Source organism: Vitis vinifera, chromosome 6 (assembly GCF_030704535.1).
Source record: "Vitis vinifera cultivar Pinot Noir 40024 chromosome 6, ASM3070453v1".
NCBI lineage: Eukaryota > Viridiplantae > Streptophyta > Magnoliopsida > Vitales > Vitaceae > Vitis > Vitis vinifera.
In genome coordinates, this window is record NC_081810.1 from 22,349,745 (window position 1) to 22,371,481 (window position 21,737).

The window sequence follows — 21,737 nt, forward strand, 5'->3', positions numbered from 1 at the left end:
CAATTTTTTATTTTTAAAAACAAAAACCTATTTTTAAATCATACAACCAACACATGCTCCTAGATTTTTACCAAACATCTGGCTTTGTTAGTTAATTGTTTTTAAAAATGATTTTTTTATTCTTTAAAATGAAAAAACATATTTAGCAATAAAAAAACTAGATAATAGTTTTATACTTTTAAAACAGAAAATAAAATGTTTTAAAAAATATTTTTTTAGTTATGTCTAGTTATTTTCTTATAACATTTAAAAAAAAAATATTATTAATAAAAGTTATTTTTCAAATTTATCTAATAATATATAAAATAAGTAAAAAAATATTTTAAGTTTTTAAACAAACTTTTGATTTATAAAATATTATTAAATAATTTTTAAAAATTATTCTAAAAAATTATTTTTAAAAATTGTTTTCAAAAACATTTGCCTGATACAACCCTGAAAATGACTCCAAGCATAAAGAAGGATTCCAGTCCTTCTCAAATTCACTGTAAAAAAATTGCCTGAACTAGAGAAAAATACATGCTTAAAGCAAGAATTGGATAGCTCGGGTAAATCAATTGCTGCACTGTTTGGACTGGCCCAGTTTATCCTAAAGTCCACTAAAAATGGATGGGGTTGGGATGGGGCCTTGAAATCTGGCTTGACTTTGGGCTGAACATAGGTTTGGATTAAGATGGGCGGAAACTGAACTTGACCTGGGCCCGTCTCATCTACAAGCATGATTTTGAATCCTAAGATCCTCTCAAACAATCGGGGCGGAAATTGAGAACAAATTTTTGTTATTTAGAATAAAAAATATGTTTGGTCATCAAAAAACTATTTTTTATTTTTTGTTTTTAAAAATATGTTTTAATTATTTTATATTATTTTCACTTATTTTTAAATATTATTTTAAGAAATAATTATATAAACATATAGAATAATTAAAAATAAAACATTAGATAAAAAAATTATTTTAAAAATATTATAAATAGATTAAAAATATTTTAGTTTTAAAATAGACTTTTGTTTTAAAAAAATTAAAGGATTATTTTTAAAAACTATGTTAAAAAATTATTTTTTATAATTGTTTTTTAAGATAGTTATAAAATAAAAGTCATGTTTATTAAAAGAATTAATTATTTTTAAAATTGTGAATTTAACATTTCTTGTAATTTTTCTTAAAAAATAACTTATTATTTTCTCTTTTTGACATAATCAAATAACTTTTTTAAGAGGGAGTTCACTTTACTCGAAAAGTATTCTTAAAATCAATTTTTATGAGTAATTTTAAAAAATTGTTTTTTAAATATTATATAAAATAAAAATCTATTTAAAAACTTGAAATGTTTTTTAACTATTTTTTTATATTTTAAAAATAATTTTTATTTATTTATATCACTTTATTTTAATTTTCATATAATTTTTATTTTTGTTAAAAAAAAAATGACGATTCGTCTTTTATATTGACATTTCAAATATTAAATTTTAATTAAGAGAATATTTACCAAACATGGAAGCAAAATATGGTTAGGTGTATGCATGATTTAGGTAATAGCGTTTCTCAAATGATTTTCAAAATTTTATTAAATGGAAACCTCCGAATAATGAGAGTAACCGCCGAATAATTTTGGGGTTGCGACTATCCCTGTGCCACGTAGGCAAAACGATCCACCTCGGACACTTAAAGGACGGGCACCGCAAACTACTTAAAAAAGGGCCTGTCTACTCTGCTCGCGAATTGGAAATCGCTTCTGAAATTGTCCGTTATTCTTGAAACCCAAAGAAGGTGCCGGAAAATCGAAAATTGCCTCTCGATATTCATCTGAAAAGGTTTGAAGCAAGACAAATCTCCATGTAACATTGATCGAATAATGCTTCCTTCTCTCTGTTTCGGTTTTCCGCTGAAACTATCGAGGCTTTTCTCGGTTTCTTTTTTCTTTCTGTTTTCTGCTTTTGTTTCCTCAGTTCAGTTTGTTGTGCTGAGTGTGTGTTTGGTTCTATGGGGTTAGGGTTAGGGTTAGGGTTTTCTCTTCTTCTCAGGTTTCTTTATCTGTGCGCGCGGTTGAAGGGAGTTGAAGCTTTTTTATTTTACTGTGACTGGTTGTTTTTTCATAGGAAGTAATGCGGGGGAAAAAGTTTGGTGACATTAGAATCCAGTCTCCTACTCGGAACTCCCAACAAAGTGCGAAAAATTTGCGGATTCCTTTGGGTTCGAGACAGGATTTGAGTTGGCAAAGTGGTAACGGTTCAGGGGGGATGGGATGTTTAGATGGTTACTTGGATGGAGATAGAGATGGGCATTCGCAGAGATTTTCATTTAGCCAGGGCTTGCCATCAGTTGAGTCCCCTTCCATAAAATTCCAGTGGGAAAATCTTTTGGGGCAACGTGCAAATTTGGGTGGTAATGGGAAACCTACCATGGTTTGTGCCAGTGGTTATGGTGCTGATATTTCTAGAATGGATACTGAAAATGGTTATACCCAAAGTTGCCTAATGGGAATGGTCCCGAAATCCGTGTCAATGGTAAATGAGAGGACAAGAGCCTTTTTGCCATGCCCATCAGATTTTGGTCCTACTAATATTTCTGGCCACATTGATGGGAGATTCTCATCCTCACGGGGAAATTTGAATGTTGAGTTTCACAAGGAGAATAATGGAAGATTCTCATCCCCAAATATGGGTTCTCACAAGGAGTCTGTACTAATGGGAGACTATGCATGTGAAGCAAAGTTATTGGGAGCAGAAGTTGATGAAGATATCCGTATTCCAGATTCCCTGCCTGTACGTGGGCTTTCAGCAAGAAAATTATATGAAGATCTTCGAATCCAAGGTCATTCACTTACCCATAAGCTATCTGATAGAGAATCATATGTAGATATTCAAATTCAAGATCACCGGCTTGTACATAAGCTATCAACAAGAGAATCATGTGAAAACATTCAAATTCAAGATCATCTGATTGCAGATAAAAAAATGGCAAGAGAATTATATAAGAAAGAAGAGAAGGCAATGTTCTATCCTAGTCATAGGCGGACTTATCATTGCTATAACGAAGAAGAGAAGTCAAATTTCTATTCAATGGATACTTCTCATCACATGATGCCCTTGGCTCAGTCCGAGGCCTCCTCCAGCGTTTCAAAGGATGATTTCCATGGGCCCTACAAGAATGGCCCAACCTTTCCTTCAGATGGATTCAGTCGTGAAACTAATGGTGAACCTTTTGGCTGGGGTGGGGATGGTCGAATGTCAGGTTTCAGATCTCCTGCAAAACCTGAACTCAGACCAAAGAGGCAGGTTCAGTTTATCTCAACAGAGTGCAAAATTTGGGACCATCCTTGCCCTGAATTATGGAGACGTGAGAGGGGTGATCTGGGTATGGTATATGATGATGAATTTTATGGAAGGATGGCAAATGTTTGGCGAGACTGCGACCATCAGGATTTTGTGAGAGGTAGTGTTATTGATTCTGTTGTAGACAGAATTGATGATACTGAAAGCTCATATAGCAATTATATAAAAGACAGTAGACTAGGGGACCATCACAATTCTTCACAAGAATCACCAATCCACAAATATCTTGACGCGAGCAAAACACAATATGGAATAAGGCTAGATGGGGAGGTTTTGGGTTCTAGAGGTACTTGTCGTCAAGACTCTGAAAGCATGCACCAAGAAAAAGGTTATGATTTTGAAAGAGATGCTGATCCTTGGCCTTATGAAGAAAAATTACCAGCTTTAGATCATGATCCAGCCTCTGGTGTTTGTCCCCAACTGAGTTTGACATTAGAGGAGCCAGGCATGTATGAACTTTCTGAAAATTGTCTTAAAAGAAAACGCAGTATGGACAAGAAAATGGGCAATCATAATCCCAGAAGCAAATTATCAAGCAATCGGAAAACATCCACCAAGATCTGTAACCTGAGCAACAAAAGTGAAGGATGGGCCAGTGAAGATATTGGTGAAATTTTTTGGTCAAAAAGGTTGGCTTGCAGCCACTCATTACGCAATCTGTCAGGCATCCAAAATCGCTTAAGTCAACCCAATAAACCTGGTGGTAAAGATACAAAGAAGCGATTGGTGCCTGGCCCTCAAAATGTTCATATTTCATGCCCTGTGGTTAGAAAACATAAATCACACAAATTCCTGAAGAGAAGTTTAGATGGCTCCCATGGAAGTCTTCATATTGAAGGGGTTCCTCTGAAGACTAAGGTGAGTGCTGCAATCAATGAACTTCCTGAAGGCTCTGAGGAATTCAAGCAGCAGGTGCATAGCATGTTTCTTAAGTTTGTTAAACTGCTGAATGAGAATCCCGCTCAAAGAAGAATATACACAGAGCAAGGAAAAGCTAGCAATTTAAAGTGCAGCATATGTGGCAGGTCTGTCTTCTACACCATGATGTGTGTTTAAAAGTGGAACAATTTTTGCCCCATTTTAATTTAAACTATTCATACTCTTTCTGCTGTGACCAAATGAGCACTCTCTAACTTGATTAAGAATACATTTAGTCTTGTTAGAATTTATTTGACAAGTGTTTTCATCAATGCTTACGGTTACATGAATATCTTAAAAATGGGAAGGCGACTGAAAAATTAAGGGGTAAATCTACTGCCATAACTCTCTCTTCTGGTGTAATGTAACTTCACTATAACATATAGAAGCTTAGTGGATGTGAGAACAGACCAGATTCATTGTTCCTGCCATTCTTCAGTCATTCCATGATCCTGGATGCTAACTATTAATCAAAGGGTAGGCCAGTGATGACTGTGATGGTTTGGATTTCTTGTTGAATTTACAGTTTTCATGTGCTTATTCATGATTGATTTCCATTGGACTGCTGGGAAAGTGGGAGAAAGAAGTGGTACAGAAAAAGGAAAGGAAGGGAAGAACAAGAATGCAGAGAAGTATATAGAGAGATCCATCCATCAGAAGAAGAAAAAGAGAAGGAAGACAGGTGGCAGAAGAAGTGGCAAGATGGTGATGGTGTTGTGGCAGGTGACAATAGTGGGGTGGTAGTGTGTGGCAGTGTTGAGGACAATTGAGAAGAAAAGAACGACTCTCTGTACCATTCTAAGGATAACTAAGAATTTTGTTTTCTGATTTTTTTTCTTTTTACCAGTGATAATCTTGCCCAGCACCAGATAAAGGAAAATGTTTTCATCAGCTGTTTTGGTCCTTAGCTATTTCAAAGGGTTAAATATCACATGGATAGACTGAGGTAGGTTGATTGAAATGTAACGACAGTATTACCCCTTAAGCAATAGAATTGCAAGAGAAATATACTTTTAAGTCTGGACATGTAAAATTGATCATGCCCTTGAAGTGTTTCTCCTTAATTTTGATCAGAAGGTGAGAATATCTTTTGGAGCATTTGGATTGGAAATTAGGACCTTCTAGAGAGATCATTTTCATTACTAAGATGCTATGTTGAACTTGACGATGAGTTAATAGAAGTATTTAAGTACTTCTCTTTGGTAGAAGTATTTAAGTAGTTCCTGGAGACACATTGTATCAGTGATTGCCAATTCCCGCCCTCTACTGGGACCTTTCTTTTTGGTTGACAGATGCTTCCAATTTTTCAAGCTAGGTTGTTTCAATAAATCAGAATCATTATTATTTATCAAAAAAAAATAAAATAAATAAATAAATAAATAAATAAATAAATAAATCAGAATCATTATTGCCTACCAAAAAAAAATCCAGAACCATTATTCTTTCAGCTTTTAACTTAATTGTGCTTCAACAATTTTTTAACAGTTTCTTCAGTTTTTGTGCAGGATTAGATAGATATTTTTTTTGATAGGCAGGATGGGATAGATTTATATTCCTAGGAGAGTGTTACTGCCTTGTGAAATGAAGCTTCATACATGAAGTACTACACAAATGATTATCTAGAGATATGTTCTAACTAATTATTGACTTCTGATATTTTGAAGATCCTCATTCTTGCTTCCCTTACTTATTTAAGATGAAGTCACTCCTTCATTTGTCTACCATGCTATTGATTTTGGTTTTCATATATTCTTTTAATTGCTTACTTTATCTGCATGTTGTTTCAGCAACTCCAAAGAGTTCATGAATACAATAGGCTTGGTGATGCATACCATCATGTCTCCCAAGGGTGGTCTCAGAGTGCAGCACTTGGGTTTATTCAAAGCACTTTGTTTGCTGATGGGATGGAACAGTGACGTGACACCTAACAAGCCATGGGTTCACCAGGTATTGCCTGCTGCTGAGTCCTTGGCTCTGAAGGAGGATCTCATTATCTGGCCTCCTGTTGTCATTGTCCACAACAGTTCCATAGGAAACAGTGATCCAGATGAGCGGATGATTGTAACCATTGATATGCTTGTGACCATTCTAAGAGGTAAACCCCCATTCCATAAAGAAATGCTTTATTTTCTCCTCAAATTTTTATGCTTAGATTTTCTTTCTCAGTTATTTTGAAATTCCTTTTGAATTTCTGTCACTACCATTCCAGATACAAATGATTCCCAACTTCTAACTCTGTCCTCTTGTAATGGTTTAATTCAATGAGAACAAATGAGAAATGGGTGCTTTTGGTTTACAAGTGGGGCTGGTGCACCTATAATTTGGTTGGAAACTTGGAGACATATTTCTAACTATGACATACTTTCTTTTCCATAGCAGACTTCAAATTGTTGGGTCTTGTTGGTTACTTGCTTTTCGTTCTGCTTGATCTGTAGTTTTTCTTCTCCTGTTTCTCCTTTTTCACCCATCAATTGCAGATATGGGCTTTGATGGGGGAAAGACCCAGATATGCCGAGGGAAACCTGCAAATCAGAGTATCATGGTGGTGAGGTTCAATGCAACCTTTTCTGGGTTGCAAAAGGCAGAGAAACTACACAATATGTATGCTGAGAATCAACATGGGAGAGCTGAGTTCCACCAGATCAATTTCAACAATGGCAAAACAAGCAGTTGCAGGGAAAATCGGAAGGCACAGGCAGACAAGGTGGAACATGTTTTATATGGCTACTTGGGAATTGCAGGTGACTTGGATAAACTTGATTTTGAGGCAAAGGAACGATGTGTGGTGAAAAGCAAGAAGGAGATCTGGGCCATTGCTGATGTCCCTCTTGTAAATGAATGAGTGGCCAGCACCTGTTTATATCCATGAGGTAACTGACACGGGTTTTTGTTTTCTTGCTTTCTTTGGCTAGTGGAAAATCACAAATTCAGCTCATAAACTCTGTTTCATATGTAATTCACACAAAGCTCATTATTAGATTTGAGCTGCCCATTTCTGGTATTATGTGTACTTGATGGCTATGATCCTAAACAGACACAAGAATGCCCACCCAAACCAGTGAAAATTGCTATGCCATGGCTACATGTTTCCACCCAAATCATGATGTGACCATTTGGTTTTGCTGTGACAGGTCTCATACAATTTCTCTATTTAGATTCAGATTACCTGTTTCTTATGAGTCTTCATCAACTACAAGTAAAGAGTGTTATTGCCTCTAGTTTTCTTTGCAATATCACTAGAAGTATGCTTGGTTGGAAGCAACACCCCGAAGAATTTGTGAGACCTGACTCGTTCCAGGGAAAAAGGGTTTTCCCAGACCATTATGCATTAACCAATCTAGTAGAACTTCTGTTTTGAGCCTGATTGCATGTTAATATGCATTGACCTCATTAGATGCGTAATATCTTTTGAAATATAAGAACTAATCGTCAGAATCTCATCTTTGGGATTGAATCCTTAATGCTGGAAGTGTTTTAGTTTGGGATGTGGTTCTATAAAAATGTGATAGATGTGCACCATGAACCCCTTCTTGAATACGCTAATTTAGTCTTCTTGAGCATGCTAATTTAGGTGCGTTCTTAGACAATGACACCATTGCCTGTATAATCGCTGCTCTCAAAAAGGTGTCGAGAAGTATTTCAAGGTTAAATTTGTCGCTTGACTGTAGCTCACATGATTGAAGGCTCCCATTCGTTCTGGCCCAAAGTTTCCTAACTTATGATATGTGAAGCAATCCAATCTTGGGGTCGCATGGAAGGATGCACCCCTGTCAACAATCCAATCCATGCCTTGGATTATAATGTCATCATCAGAATTCAGAAGCAACATTATTGGTATTCTTGTCTTCATATTTGCCTTGGCAGTTCCCTTATTTTTCCTTTGCTTATAAATTTTGTAATTCTTCATGATGTGCCCAAGTTTGCCACAATGATAACAATTAATACTTTTCCATGATTTGGACCTTGCGATTGTAAGTACTTTTGCTCCTATTTCTATTAATGGACCAGAGTAGGGAAGGATACAAGATTGATTCAACCCATTTTGTTGGAAAAATTTCTCATTAAAGTCGATCATACATGAATCAATTTGATCCTTGGTCTCAGGGACAATCAATCAAGCTTAGAGATGATCAGTCGCTCTTACATTGGATCGATTGAACATTAAGCAAATTTGAAATTTAAGATGTTTGACAACCCCCTTAGCCTGCAACAATATTTTATCCCAAAATCATATTTTCAACATATCCATAACCTCAATGCTTTTACCATTGGCAAACACGAAGTTAAGGAACTTGATGCCATAGGCAAACACAAAGAAGAAGAGGAAGACCCAACCCAGAAGAGCAAAGACCACAGGCACACGGAAGTCATGATCAAACCCGAAGTTTTCCTTTAGGAATTCATTCACTGGCATTGGGTCGCGCCCTGGTATTTCAAGCGGACTCGTCTTGTCAGCCACTTGAGATGCGATGGCGCCATTGATTGTCCAAGCAACAGGGGAAGCCCAGTAGTACCATCTCCACCACACTTGAATTAGCTGCAAACATGAAATTACTTTCAAGATGACTCCTACTAACTACAACATCAATAATGTCATGAGTTAGAGAGAACACATACCGGCCAGGAGATGAGGAAACCAGAGAACGAGTTCCAGAAACTGACGACAAAGGAACTAACAATAGCAGCAATTTGATGGCCAGGAGTGAGAGCAACCACCATCATCCCATAAATTAAGTAGGTAAAGCACATGAATATGAAGTAATAGAAATACAAGTACTTGTCCGCTTGTCAGTGGAACCCAATCATGGGGTAAAGAAGAAGAGCATAGACCAAGGTTTGAATTGCAACATAAAGTGTCTCTATGGCCACCAGCACACGAGAAGATCCATATGAATCATAGATGCTGAAGGCCTTCATATTGGGTCTTTGCAGAGAAGAGAAATGAAGATGTGATATACTGTAACTCATGAATAATTTCACCCCATACCTGGGCAAATGCATAAGACAACTCTGAGTACATCCCCGCTGTTCGTCCTCGGTAGAATACCGTCCTCTCAGTTGCAACAACAGATTGCACTGCAGAAGCATTAGTGAATCCAAGGAAAACAATGGCAGCATTGGTAGCTCCTAGTACATTCATCAGGTCTTGCTGTTTGTCTGTTTCCAAAATAGCATGCAGTTTGAACTTCATTAACCATTGTAGAAAACATGACGACATGTAATTCAAAATAAATACCCCAGACTTACATCTTGTCTCCTTTGTTCCAGAAGATAACACCGAATAGAAATCCAATGACGGTTGTCATGAAGAATCGGATAACATTAAATTGTGAGTTCCTCCAGTTGGAATGATGCTGTTTCCAGAAACAAGCCCTGCATTGAGTTATAAAGGATTGGGAATATTGGTGGGGAAGTGAAGATCCTTTGACCCTGGTGCAGGAGTCCTTTGTTCATTAATAAGCTCTTGATTTCTCCTGAACAGTACAAAGAAAAAGGAAAATCAAGGATACAATTGGCACAAAGACATAAGACATCAGGGAAGACGAGAAAACACACACACCCCACCCCCCAGAAAGTTTCCATATTTTATTTTTATTAAACATTCAAAAGTAAAAAACAAACTAACATTACTTTTAGCATTTATAAAAGTTCAAATATTTTAGTTCTATTCAGTTACAATATTTAAGAAAAAAGTAATAAGATAACAAAAAACAAAAAACAAACACTCTAAAATCTGAAATCAAATTGCTTTCAGTAAAAAGTTCAAAAAACAAATGACACCTTAGTGTAACACACTAGAGATCCTATGTTTCAGAAGATTTAATTTTGGGTGGAGGAAGTGGTCACCCATAAGGCTAAAACACGAGTATTAAGAGAAACAAATCCTCACTACGTCAAGACCTGGTCCTGCGTGTATAGAATTGATACTAGTCCCCTCACAGAAGGGGATCCAGGCATGAAAAGACACAAGCAATATGGCTGAGAAAATGAGCTAGCCAAATCCCACAAACAGATTATAAATTAATTGGAAAACCTCTTCAGATGTCCTTCCATTACTATTCTGAAGCAAGGAGGTTCTCTGTGAGAAACACTGTTTTAATAAAGCGTTCTTTTGTAATTGATTATACAAAATAATTATACAAACTTTGTTGTGGTAAATCGATAAGAAAGAATAATTATACATACCGATAACAAAATGAAAATCACAGTCGAGCAAACTTACAAAGAAGAGTGAAGGGGAAAAGAAGAAGAAACACTTCTGTTCTCTCTATTAACTATAATATTCTACAAACACTTTCCTGTTCTCTCTATTAACTATGATGTTCTACACTCTGTCCTGACTAAAGCATTCAAGTTTCTCTATCACCTCTGGAACTTAATGAACTTGATGCCATAGGCAAACATGATGAAGAAGAGGAAGACCCAACCCACATGAGAAAAAACTACAGGTACAAGGAAGTCATGATCAAGACCCAATTCGTCTTTGATGAATTCATTCACTGGCCTTGGACTCCTTCCAGTTATTTCAGCTTCAGATGTAATGTCACCCACTTGAGATGCGAAAATGCCGTAGATTGTCCAAGCAACTGGAGAAGCCCAGTAGTACCATCTCCACCATATTGGGATTAGCTGCAAACATGAAATGCTTTCAAGGTTAAGTGACATTCATAGTGACTAAAATGACCCCTGCTAACAATAACTACATCATCATTAATGTCATGAGTTAGTGAGGAAACATACTGGCCTGGGGATGAGGAAACCAGAGAACAAGTTCCAGAAATTCGAGAAGAAGGAACTAACAATATCAGCAATTTGATAGTCGGGAGTGAGAGCAGTAACCATCATCCCATACATTGAGAAGTAGGTAAAGCACATTGAAAGACCAGATGTGAGTCTACAGTTAATTATTTTTTAACCACATGCCTTTTTGCTTTCTTTACTTCCTTTACTTGGATATGGTTAATGAAGTTCTCTTACTATTTTGTCAACAGATACAAACAACAAGACCTGATCAATCTATTGGAAGCCACCTATTCTGCTATTATTTTCCTCGGGACTTCAAATGCTTTTGTGGTGCAACCTGTTGTAACAGTTGAGAGGACAGTATTCTACCGTGAAAGGGCAACAGGAATGTACTCGGAATTGCCTAATGCATTTGCTCAGGTGGGAGACAAAATAGTTCAGTTGCAGTATATTTATGTATGAAGGTTTTCTGCATCTATGATTTATATGCATCCTTTCTTGTGCAGGTGGCCATAGAGACAATTTATGTTGCAATTCAAACCTGTCCTCTGGTATGAATTGCAACATAGATTGTCTCTATGGCCACCTGCACCAGAAAAGATGCATATAAATCATAGATACCGAAGCCCTTCATACATAAATATACGGCAACTGAACTATTTTGTCTCCCACCTGAGCAAATGCATTAGGCAACTCCGAGTACATTCCTGCTGCCCTTTCACGGTAGAATACTGTCCTCTCAACTGCTACAACAGGTTGCACCGCAAAAGCATTTGAAGTCTTGAGGAAAATAATAGCAGAATAGGTGGCTCCCAATAGATTGATCAGGTCCTCTTGTTTGTATCTGTTGACAAAATAGTAAAAGAACTTCATTAATAATATCCAAGTAAAGGAAGTAAAGAAAGCACAAAGGCATGTGGTTCAAAAATAATTAACTGTAGACTCACATCTGGTCTCCTTTCCTCCAGAAGATGACACCGAATATAAAACCAATGGCAATCATCATGAAGAACCAGATAGCCTTATACTCAGAGTTCCTCCAGTAAGAGTAGTGCTGCTTCCAGAAACAAGCCTTGCATTGAGTTATAAAGGATTGGGAGTATTGGGTGGGGAAATAAAGATATTTTGACACTAGTGCTGGAGTGCTTAGTTCTTTAATAAGATCCTGATTTCTCCTGAAAAAGATGAAAAAGGAAAATTGATGGAACAATCAATATAGAGACATCCATATGCTCACAAAAAGGGAGGTGGAAGAGAGATTGAAAGCCAAAAAAAAAGGAGGATGGAAGGTCTTAATTTTGTTTATTACTGACTGATAAAGAGCAGAGTTGGCATAAACTTCTGCAAAATCAATGTCAAGTTGAGCCTCAACTGCCGAAGTGCTGACCTCAAGCATCCAGGTAGCTGGATTGTAACCCTCTTTGATCTTGGTAACCCCTGGAACAGACTGCAAGAGGTTTCAGGAATTAGTTTAAGTTGGATACCATATCTGGACTCTACAGATCAAGTTCTTTGCTTTGAAAACCTTCAGTACTTGGGCAAAATACTTGCTGGTCTATACGTTTTCAATCACAAGCCAAAATTTCAGGATTTTTTGTGGTGAAAGTAGAAGAGAACAGATGTTAGAATATATAAGAAACTTCATGCAAACTATCAAAAAATTTCAGTTGTATGGAAATTAACCATCAGAAACTTAGACACAGAAAGAGTGCTCTTTTTCTATTCCATTATTTTTTTTCCCCATTTTCTGAAGCGAGAACCATTTGGGACTAGAAAATTGGATTTACCTACATCAGAATTTAGAAATGAGGCATGGTTGTAGCGTGATTGGGTTGGAATAAACCACATAAAGAAAAAGGGAAACGAACCTCAAGTTATTCAACAATCATGTGAGACTGGTGACCAAGAGGTCCAGTGTAAATCACTTGTCCTCCTCTCTTCATCAACAGAAGCTGTAAAAATAAAAAATGATATGATGGTACAATACAGGACATGGACCATTCATGATTATAGGCAGAAATGCAGCAAGCTTACAAGAAGGAACCACTATAAAATTGAAATATACCTCATCAAATGCTTCAAAAATATCAATGCTCGGTTGGTGAATTGTACATACAACAGTTCGCCCGGTATCCACTGTATTCCTTACAGTACGCATCACAATTGCAGCAGCTCTAGCATCAAGGCCAGATGTGGGCTCATCTATAAATATGATGGAGGGATTAGCAACTAACTCTACAGCTATGGTGAGCCTCTTCCTCTGTTCAGTTGAAAGACCATCTACTCCCACAAGTCCAACTAGAGCATGCCTCAATGGATGGAGCTCAACCAAATCCATAACTTCTTCAACAAACATCTACAAGAAAAAAGAATATCACGTTAACTACACTGCCCATCAGCATAATCTTTAAAACATAATGGTAGTGATTCCAATGAAGAAGTGACATACCTTTCGTGTTGAATCCTTTACATCTGAAGCAAGATGAAGCCAAGCAGAGTACAAAAGAGATTCATAAACTGTCACATATGGTGAGTGGATGTCGTGCTGTTCACAGTAACCGCTGACCCGAGTAAATGTGGCTTGGTTCTTTGGGTAACCAGAAATGCTTATGCTTCCTTCAATATACCCACCAGTCTTCCTCCCTGCTAGCACATCCATCAAAGTGGTCTTTCCAGCACCACTCACACCAACTAGTGCAGTCAGAATACCAGGCCTGAAAGCACCACTAACATCATGCAGCAGTTGCAGACGGTCCTCTTTTACCCATTGGCTCTTCATTTCCTGATAAGGAACCAAAGTTCATCAATAGAAGTTATAGTACAACATAAGATATCTACATTGATTTCAGAAAACTTTGAAAGTATCTGTAGAAAGCTCTCAAAACTGAAACATATGGCTTAAGTATTCAACCAAAACAACAAAATCACAAGAGTATAGTTGGCATTTCATCTCGTGTTTTTCAAATTTTACTTAAAACAAAGCAGAGATAGATATTGTCACATGGATGCTGTAGATATATAAGCACTGAGAAACTTACAGCAGGCATATCCACATAGTAATTCACATGGTTGAATGCAAGTGAAAGGGGCTGGAAGGGCAGAACCATTCCTTTACCTTGAGAATTTCTCAGACATATCAGTACCTGTAATTGGAGAAGTGATATTAGACGAGCAATATTGGTCTTAATGGTGATGTTTATTTGGTTTCTTTTAAGTCAAATGTCTACTTTGGCAAATGTATCATACGGAGTCAACCAAGAAAATAGGAAAAGCAACCAAGTTGAGATCTACAAGAGGCAGCAGTAGGACAACCAACCCTCGTTATTGGATGTCAATCGCCTCCTACCATTGTCATCAGGGTTGTCCTCCAGAAGTAGAGATTTAGTATCACCAGGACCTGGAATTGAATTTGGGGAAATAATCAACACATGAATCTCAATCCCATAAAATAAAACCAATTAATAAATGAAAAGTATTGACTTACAATTGAGAAACGATAGCGCTGCAATGAAAAGAATGTTGAAAAGGAGAGAAAATGCGAAAAGTACACCTACACAAATCCAACACCAACGTTCATCTGAAAATAGGCCTATTTGCTTAAGAAGTGTTACTCCAACCGAATCAGTGGAATTGGTGACAGGCTGTGCAAAAGAAATATTAAGGTATTATTAAGCTTATATGATGGCTCTGGCTATGAAATTAACAGAACAATGTAGTTATATATGTAGGATGTGCATGGCAGAAAACCCACAAAAGAAATGGTCAAAATTCAATGCAGTTCATAAGTAGATTTCTTTTCTACAGATGGGAGCACTTACATTGTTCCATCTCTCATCAAGAAATTCATTGATGGCAATTGCATTTTGTCCATACATCATGGGTGAAGCATAGTAGCCCCATATCATCCATGGCTCAATATCAACTGCAAACCGAGAAGGAAATGGTTATATTTAAGTACAAGACTACTATGTGCAGTGTCTTAGTTGAACAATAAGAAGTTTAACAATAACAAACAAATGAATTTCTCACCTCTGGCCACCACATAACCTCTAAGCACAAAAACAATGAGTAAAGTAAAGCTACCAAGTATGTTTGCAACAACTGGTGTCCTTCCAGTGGCTGCAAGGAAACGGAAGAGAGAGAGAGAGCCATTTGATGAACACCAAACAAAGCTAAGAACTGTTTGAAGAACCTGGAAATGTTGTAGATATGTCAATAAATGAAACTCCCACTTGGAGACTATGAGAGTCCAGTGAACATTAAACCAACATACTGAATAGCAAGGAAAAAGTTCACATTTACCTACTGGCAGCAGGAGCAAATCCAATGGTGTAATATGTAAGAACAATCCAAATCCCAGATTCTATAAGGGAGACAGGAATTCGCAGGACCCAAATTGGCATGGCAAAAGCCCATGCAGGGTAGAACAAGAAATCCCGCTGTTTATAGAACACAGGAAGCCTGAATACTGTCATTGAAAGCTCTTACATCCCATTAAACATCACATTAATGAGACTAAAAACAGTGCTCCCCAAAATTTTGGTGCATCTTCTAATTGACCAGATTTCATTTCTGTTCTCAAGAACACAGTCATGGCTATTGTTCCCATGATTAATAACTGGGTAGCCTTTAGTATGTATACAAAAGAACTCCGCTTCATCAGCAGCCATTCCCTTGAAAAACATGCTCTGAAGAGTTCCCAGTTGGATATACCATACTTTTCCTTCACCAGAGCCGCAGGATGGGCTTTAGATTTGTCATAAGGAACCCCAATATCTTCCAAAATCTGCTGGCCAACATGGAAAGAGTTGAAGCTCCGTGCAAACTCAGGTATCGAGATATACCTGTAAGGTTGGTTCTTTCTAAACCAGTATTGTTCTTGATCCTTCTTGGAAGTTACTTCTTGCAGAAAGTCCGCAACCTCTTTCCTGTCTGGGCATCTAAATCCCATGTGCTCAAAGAATTCAAGAACATTCTCACGTGGGCCTTGGTATACAATCTTACCTTCTGAAAGAAGAATAATGTCATAAAAAAGATCATATGTTTCAGGTGGAGTTTGCAAGAGAGAGATGACCATGGTTATGTCCAGAATATGGACCATCTGCTTCATGAACTTGACAATCTGAAAGGTTGTGGAACTGTCCAGCCCTGTTGATATTTCGTCCATGAAAAATGCTTTTGCTGGTCCGACTAACATTTCACCTGCATTCGATATAATTCATTCCAGTTAGAAAATTGGAGTGTTTATCAGAATCGAGTATTAAACATTCCTCCACAAAAATTCTCTAACATAACCATACATACCGGTAGTAACACACTTCTTTTGTCCACCAGAAATGCCCCTTCTCATCTCATCTCCCACCATAATATCAGCACAAATATCCAGCCCAAGTATCTGATGGAAAATCAGAAGATGCTCGGCTTGTCAGACTGCTTGTTAAATGAGTGAATAAAGATGCAAGTGCAGAACAGAGAGTAATAAACCTTGAGAACATAATCTGTGATCAAACTGGTTTCTTGGCCAGCCATGGCTGTGGCCTTCATGAATGCATCAATCTCAGGATCTGATTTTATACCCACTTCTTTCTCCCGTCTTGACAACTCCACTAGCATTTCATACCTGGTTCCAACTCCCAAGCAACGTCCTGAGAAATTCAATGTCTCATGGACTGTCATCTCCCCATGGTGAAGTTTATGCTGGCTGATATAAGCACATGTTCTCTGAGGGACGAATTCACTGAATTCATGACCACAGTAGGTTATTTTCCCAGTTATCTGTCCATAAAGTAATTATTAGTATGCAGATATGAAAGCCATACTCCATTTGATTCTTCACTTGGCCTAGCTCAAGTGAGTCTTTCATTTTCCAAAGACCAAAATGATTCAAGTTTTATTTCATTTTTCCTCCATTTTGTCAGCAACCGCGCACAAGGTGAGATGACATATCAAACACAAAAACTCAAGGGGAGAGAGGATGGACAAACCCTTAGATCATCATCTTGTTCCCTTGAAAGCGCTTTTAGAAAAGTTGTTTTTCCAGAGGCAGGAGGCCCAAGAAGCAGAGTCATCCTGAAGAACACTAAATCAATAGATGAATCACATGAAGTAACCTCGGAGACAAAAATTGAACACCATGCTAGTGTTTCTGAAACATGAACTCACCTTGATGACCTTATGATTCCGCTCACATTCTGGAGTATCTTGACAACCCTTTTTTTCGATGGAGAAAGCCCAATCATTCGCATTACTCCCTATTCTCATTCATTTCAAGGAGAAAATAATTCACGATATTACTACTGCAAAAGCTAAGAAAGGTGAGAAAGGAAGAAAACATTGACATAGGAAAAAGAAAAAGCAGGGGAAAGAAAATATTTCTCCTAATATCATGAAATTAGGGATCACAAGCACTAATTTCCACTGCTTTTACTCTTGCGAAAAGAAAATCAATACCTTATTTAGGGCAAATGAAGAGACAAAAGAAAGAAAATACCTCAACGGCATTCAACGTAGAATTGAGCAGAGTTGGAATAGCTCTAGTGCCAACATATCCATCTCCTTCAATTTACAAATTCTGGAATCTCACTTCTATCTTAGGAATCTCAATCCCTACCCTGTTTCCATAAAATTCAGCAGTCAACAAAGCCTCCAAACACTCAAATAAATCATTAAACAAACTTTTTGGCTCCCGAGAAAATACGGAAAATTGAAAGCTTTTTCCTCCATGTTTTTCCTCAATAGCCAAGGAACCATTGGAAAACGGAGAAAAGGAGAAAGAAGAAGCAGACCTATCGGTTCTGTCCCTGAGACTCCTGAGAAACCTCTCGTTATCATCCTCAACGACTTTCAAGATACTCTCCATCAACTGCTTCTTATCTTGGGCTCCAAGATGAGTGACATCAACTTCATTCTGAATAATTCTTCCATTGGTCATCACTTGCTTCAGCACCCCCTTCCTCATCCGATCGTAGGTCGGTAACCTCTCAATCGCGGCCCATTTCAGCTTCTCACTGACATTTACAAGCAATGGCGGCAGCACTGGCCGGGGACGACCTGCCGCGGTCGGGGAGCATGGCTAGCAGTCGCCGGAGCTGGCGGTCGGCGAGAATAAGGGAGGTGTCGAATGCGCCGGATGAGTTTCAGAGGAGCGGTCGACAGGTGGCCGACGACGAGGAGAAGCTGAAATGGGCCGCGATTGAGAGGTAATTTCAGCTTCTCCTCGTCGTCGGCCACCTGCCGATCGCTCCTCTGAAACTCATCCGGCGCATTCGACACTCCCTTATACTCGCCGACCGCCAGCTCCGGCGACTGCTAGCCATGCTCCCCGACCGCGTCAGGTGTCCCCGGCCAGTGCTGCCGCCATTGCTTGTAAATGTCAGTCAAAACGCTCAGAAAACCAGAGCGGAAAGGAGCTTTCTTCACCACATGCAGGATTAGAAATATTTCTGATATCAAGCTTTACTAATTCGGGGTTCATTAAAAAATGATGCCTTTTCTTCCTCTGTTTTATAACTCAAATTATATGATTGAAAACTGACCAACAACAACTCTGATTCAAGCTTTCGTCACACCGCTGCATCCGCTCATGTTTCCTCACCAACACCAGCCAGCCAACCTTGCTTCATTTGACAACATGTTCACGTTTTATGTATATATATAGATATGTATATTATCAGCATTAAATATATTAACCATATATATAAACAAATATTATAAATTATATACATATATTATAAATTAAACATAATAAAATTATTATAAATAAATTATTTTTTGTGATTGTGACTTTTATATAATAATTATATATAAAATAAATATAAATGTATCAAATTATAAACATTATTATTAAATATCACAACTATGCATATATCATCATTTATTTTATATTATTTAATATAATTGAATTAAATGTATCATAATTTTAATATTAAATATATTTTAAATTAGACATGTTATAATTAAATATCATAATATTATTATGAAATAATATTTAATGTAATTTAATAATAAATATACACTTATAAAATTTATATTTTTTATTGATGCATATGATATTATCATCAAATATGATAAATCATATTATACATATATCAAATTTTTCAACAAAACAATTTTAAAATATTTATTATTCTTCTAATTACATTTCTACAAGGTTTTTCTTATATTTTCAACTTTGAGTCTATTGCTTTATTCTCAATAAGCATCACACCCTAAATTTGCTTACCCTTATCAAAGGTAGTTTAAGAATTAGAAACTAGTCTACTAGCCAAAACTCCCCCCCACCCCAAGATTTAAAGTCTTTTAAATCTTCAAGGACTTAACACCAACTAAGCTTCTCTCGTGAAACTCCTTGAAGAAGCTCATTACTTAGGCTCTTACAATGTCCCAATAATAATGCCAAAAAAGTCATGGTAAATCTATCTAAACCAGATCCCCACTTAACCCAAAAAGAGCTACAAAATCTTCCTTTTTTATGAAAGGTACATTTAAATTCTTTGAGACCTCCCCATCTAATGACTTGGGAGTTTAAATTCTTTGAGACCTCCCCATCTAATGACTTAGGAGTTTCATTGATGCTAGGTCTCAAATCCTCAATAAGAAATAAACTTAAGGGGTGTTTGGTAAAACTTATTACTTATTATTTAATGACTTAAGTTGATTCTAAGTTAAATTATGTTTAAGTTATTGACTTAAAACTTATTACTTAATTCATACTTTAAGTATTTAAGTTGTTTGATAAATTAACTTAAAACTTATTCTAAAACATTAAATTAACATATTTATCCTCATAAATTATAACTACGGTAAATGAGGTCAAGTAACAGTGGAAGTTGTAGAGTAGTAAAGAAGATTGTGAAGATAATAACTAAGGCAAATGGGAGTAAAAAGGTAAAATGAAGATGTGGACTTAAGAATAAATTGTTTTTACTTATTATTTAAGTTTTTTACTTTAAGTCATACCATTAAGTTATTTTACCAAACATATTTAATTTATTTAATGACTTAAATTAAGTTATTAAGTCACTTTAAGTTATTAAGTTGGTTTACCAAACACGCACTTATAGAAAAAATTGGTACTAGGAATCGTTACGGTTACAGATATAAGAGTGAGTGTCTTCGGCTTTCTCATAAGGCCTTTCATGCTATAAAACCCAAAATCCCTAACAACATGTGAGTCTATGTTGAACCATCCTTCTTAGCGTCAACTAGGTCTCAAACAGAATCGAAAGTGGCTTAGTGGATCTTGCTCTTGGAAATGAGGTGATTGGGGAGGAGATCCTATTTTTCAGAAGGTTTAATTTTGGGTGGGGAAAGTGGTCACCCTTAAGTCTAAAACACTAGTGTGGACCCACATTTTTCACATGCATCCCCACTCGTACGATGAGACTTACTTTCTTTTAATGAAAAAATGTATTTTTGTAAAAACTTGGAGTTGCTACTTACTTTAATTTATTTTTAAAAGAGAAATCAAGTAAGAACAAAACCCCTAAAATGACTCTTGTCTTTCAAAAAAGCTATCTGCGAAAAATCCGAGTTTGGGTTCGAGGATCAGGTTACCTATTGGGAAGGTACCTTTGAAGATGTAGCACCCCTCTAGGCCCTAAAAAGGTTTCTACTAGCTGAGTTGAGGGAAATATGACAATTAATCAATTGATTATGAATACCTAGATAGGTTAAATTGATTTTAAAAGTCCACTAACTCTAGTATGCCAAACAAGGATTCAAACCACAAGATTGAGATTGTTTAGTAATTTAATCTTGACAAATAAGACTAGGTGTAAAAAACAAAGTGAAAACTGAACCTTCTAAAAAATTGATTTATATCTTCTAATTGGAAAACCATATTTGACCCAAGCAAGATTCTAGAATTAAGTTCAAGAAGTCTAGAATGTCATAGAATAGTTATAAAAAATTTAAAGGGTTTCTCAGTTGTCAGATTCCAATTTGAAAATGCAGAAATACATTGAACTATCCAAAATTTCAATGAATAACTATGTTTTTGAAAAAAAAAAAAGAAAACTTTATATGTAAAGATCTATTAAATCCCATTTTAATTTCCATGAATTTATCCATAAAGATCCATTTATTGGAGCTATGAAATTTAATTCCTGTATATTCAAAACCAAAATTCATTTTAAAACTTTTTCAAACATGCATATCGAATGAAAGTGGTTGCATGAATTTTGGAAAATTGAATTCTCGTAACCTAACAATGTCTGAGATGAATTTGAAAATTTTGAGAATTAATTTTTAGAAAGGTAGATTGATAAGCATTTTAAAATCACTAACAAATGCAAATAATCACATAAAATCACACAACCAAAAGAAGAAAATTCCTAAGGAAACAAAGTGGTGTGTGCTGAAAGCTGTAAGTGAAGCATGTTGAATTGTGTGTGATGAGAGTGAAAGTGTGGCTGATGTGTGTGTTCATAGTGGCAACCTGGTGGTCTCTTTCTCTATGCAGCTATGCATGCCTTCTTCATCAGTTCGACTAGTGTATGTTCTCCAAAATTTAGCTGGTGGTGTTGTTCTTCACAAGCTTATGCAAATTCTCAAAATTCAGCAATCTGATGCTTGTGCTAGCAATCTGGTGGTCTCAAAATATGATGGTGTGATCATATACTTGTTGTTTTTCTCCTCATAGTTGTGCACTATCAACTTACCTTTCCATTATTAACAATTGTACACAATCAGCTTGCCTCCCCAAAGTTCTAAAGACTTCCCTCTAAAAATTTTGATCATTC

The 21,737-nt window shown here is 36.6% G+C and overlaps 2 protein-coding genes and 1 pseudogene across 3 annotated transcripts; 1 reads left to right on the forward strand and 2 right to left on the reverse strand.

Annotated features, from left to right (window-relative positions):
* The first annotated feature begins 1,618 nt into the window (after positions 1-1,618).
* LOC104879702 (uncharacterized) lies at positions 1,619-8,206 on the forward strand. Of its 2 annotated transcripts, XM_010653422.3 has the most exons (4): positions 1,619-4,358; positions 6,039-6,346; positions 6,729-7,121; positions 7,823-8,206. In XM_010653422.3, the coding sequence occupies exons 1-3, from the start codon at positions 2,104-2,106 to the stop codon at positions 7,091-7,093; spliced, it is 2,928 nt and encodes a 975-aa protein (XP_010651724.1). In that variant the 5' UTR covers positions 1,619-2,103; the 3' UTR covers positions 7,094-7,121; positions 7,823-8,206. The 2 variants fall into 2 exon arrangements, with proteins under 2 accessions (XP_010651724.1, XP_010651723.1); XM_010653421.3 differs by lacking the exon at positions 7,823-8,206 and having other exon boundaries at positions 6,729-7,381.
* Positions 8,207-8,355: 149 nt separating this feature from the next.
* On the reverse strand, positions 8,356-18,601 carry LOC100260244 (pleiotropic drug resistance protein 2-like; annotated as a pseudogene).
* On the reverse strand, positions 10,346-11,648 carry LOC104879701 (pleiotropic drug resistance protein 2). The gene is made up of 2 exons (XM_010653418.3): positions 10,993-11,648; positions 10,346-10,881 (listed from the first exon to the last, which is right to left on the reverse strand). The coding sequence occupies exons 1-2, from the start codon at positions 11,125-11,127 to the stop codon at positions 10,615-10,617; spliced, it is 402 nt and encodes a 133-aa protein (XP_010651720.1). The 5' UTR covers positions 11,128-11,648; the 3' UTR covers positions 10,346-10,614.
* Positions 18,602-21,737: the final 3,136 nt, after the last annotated feature.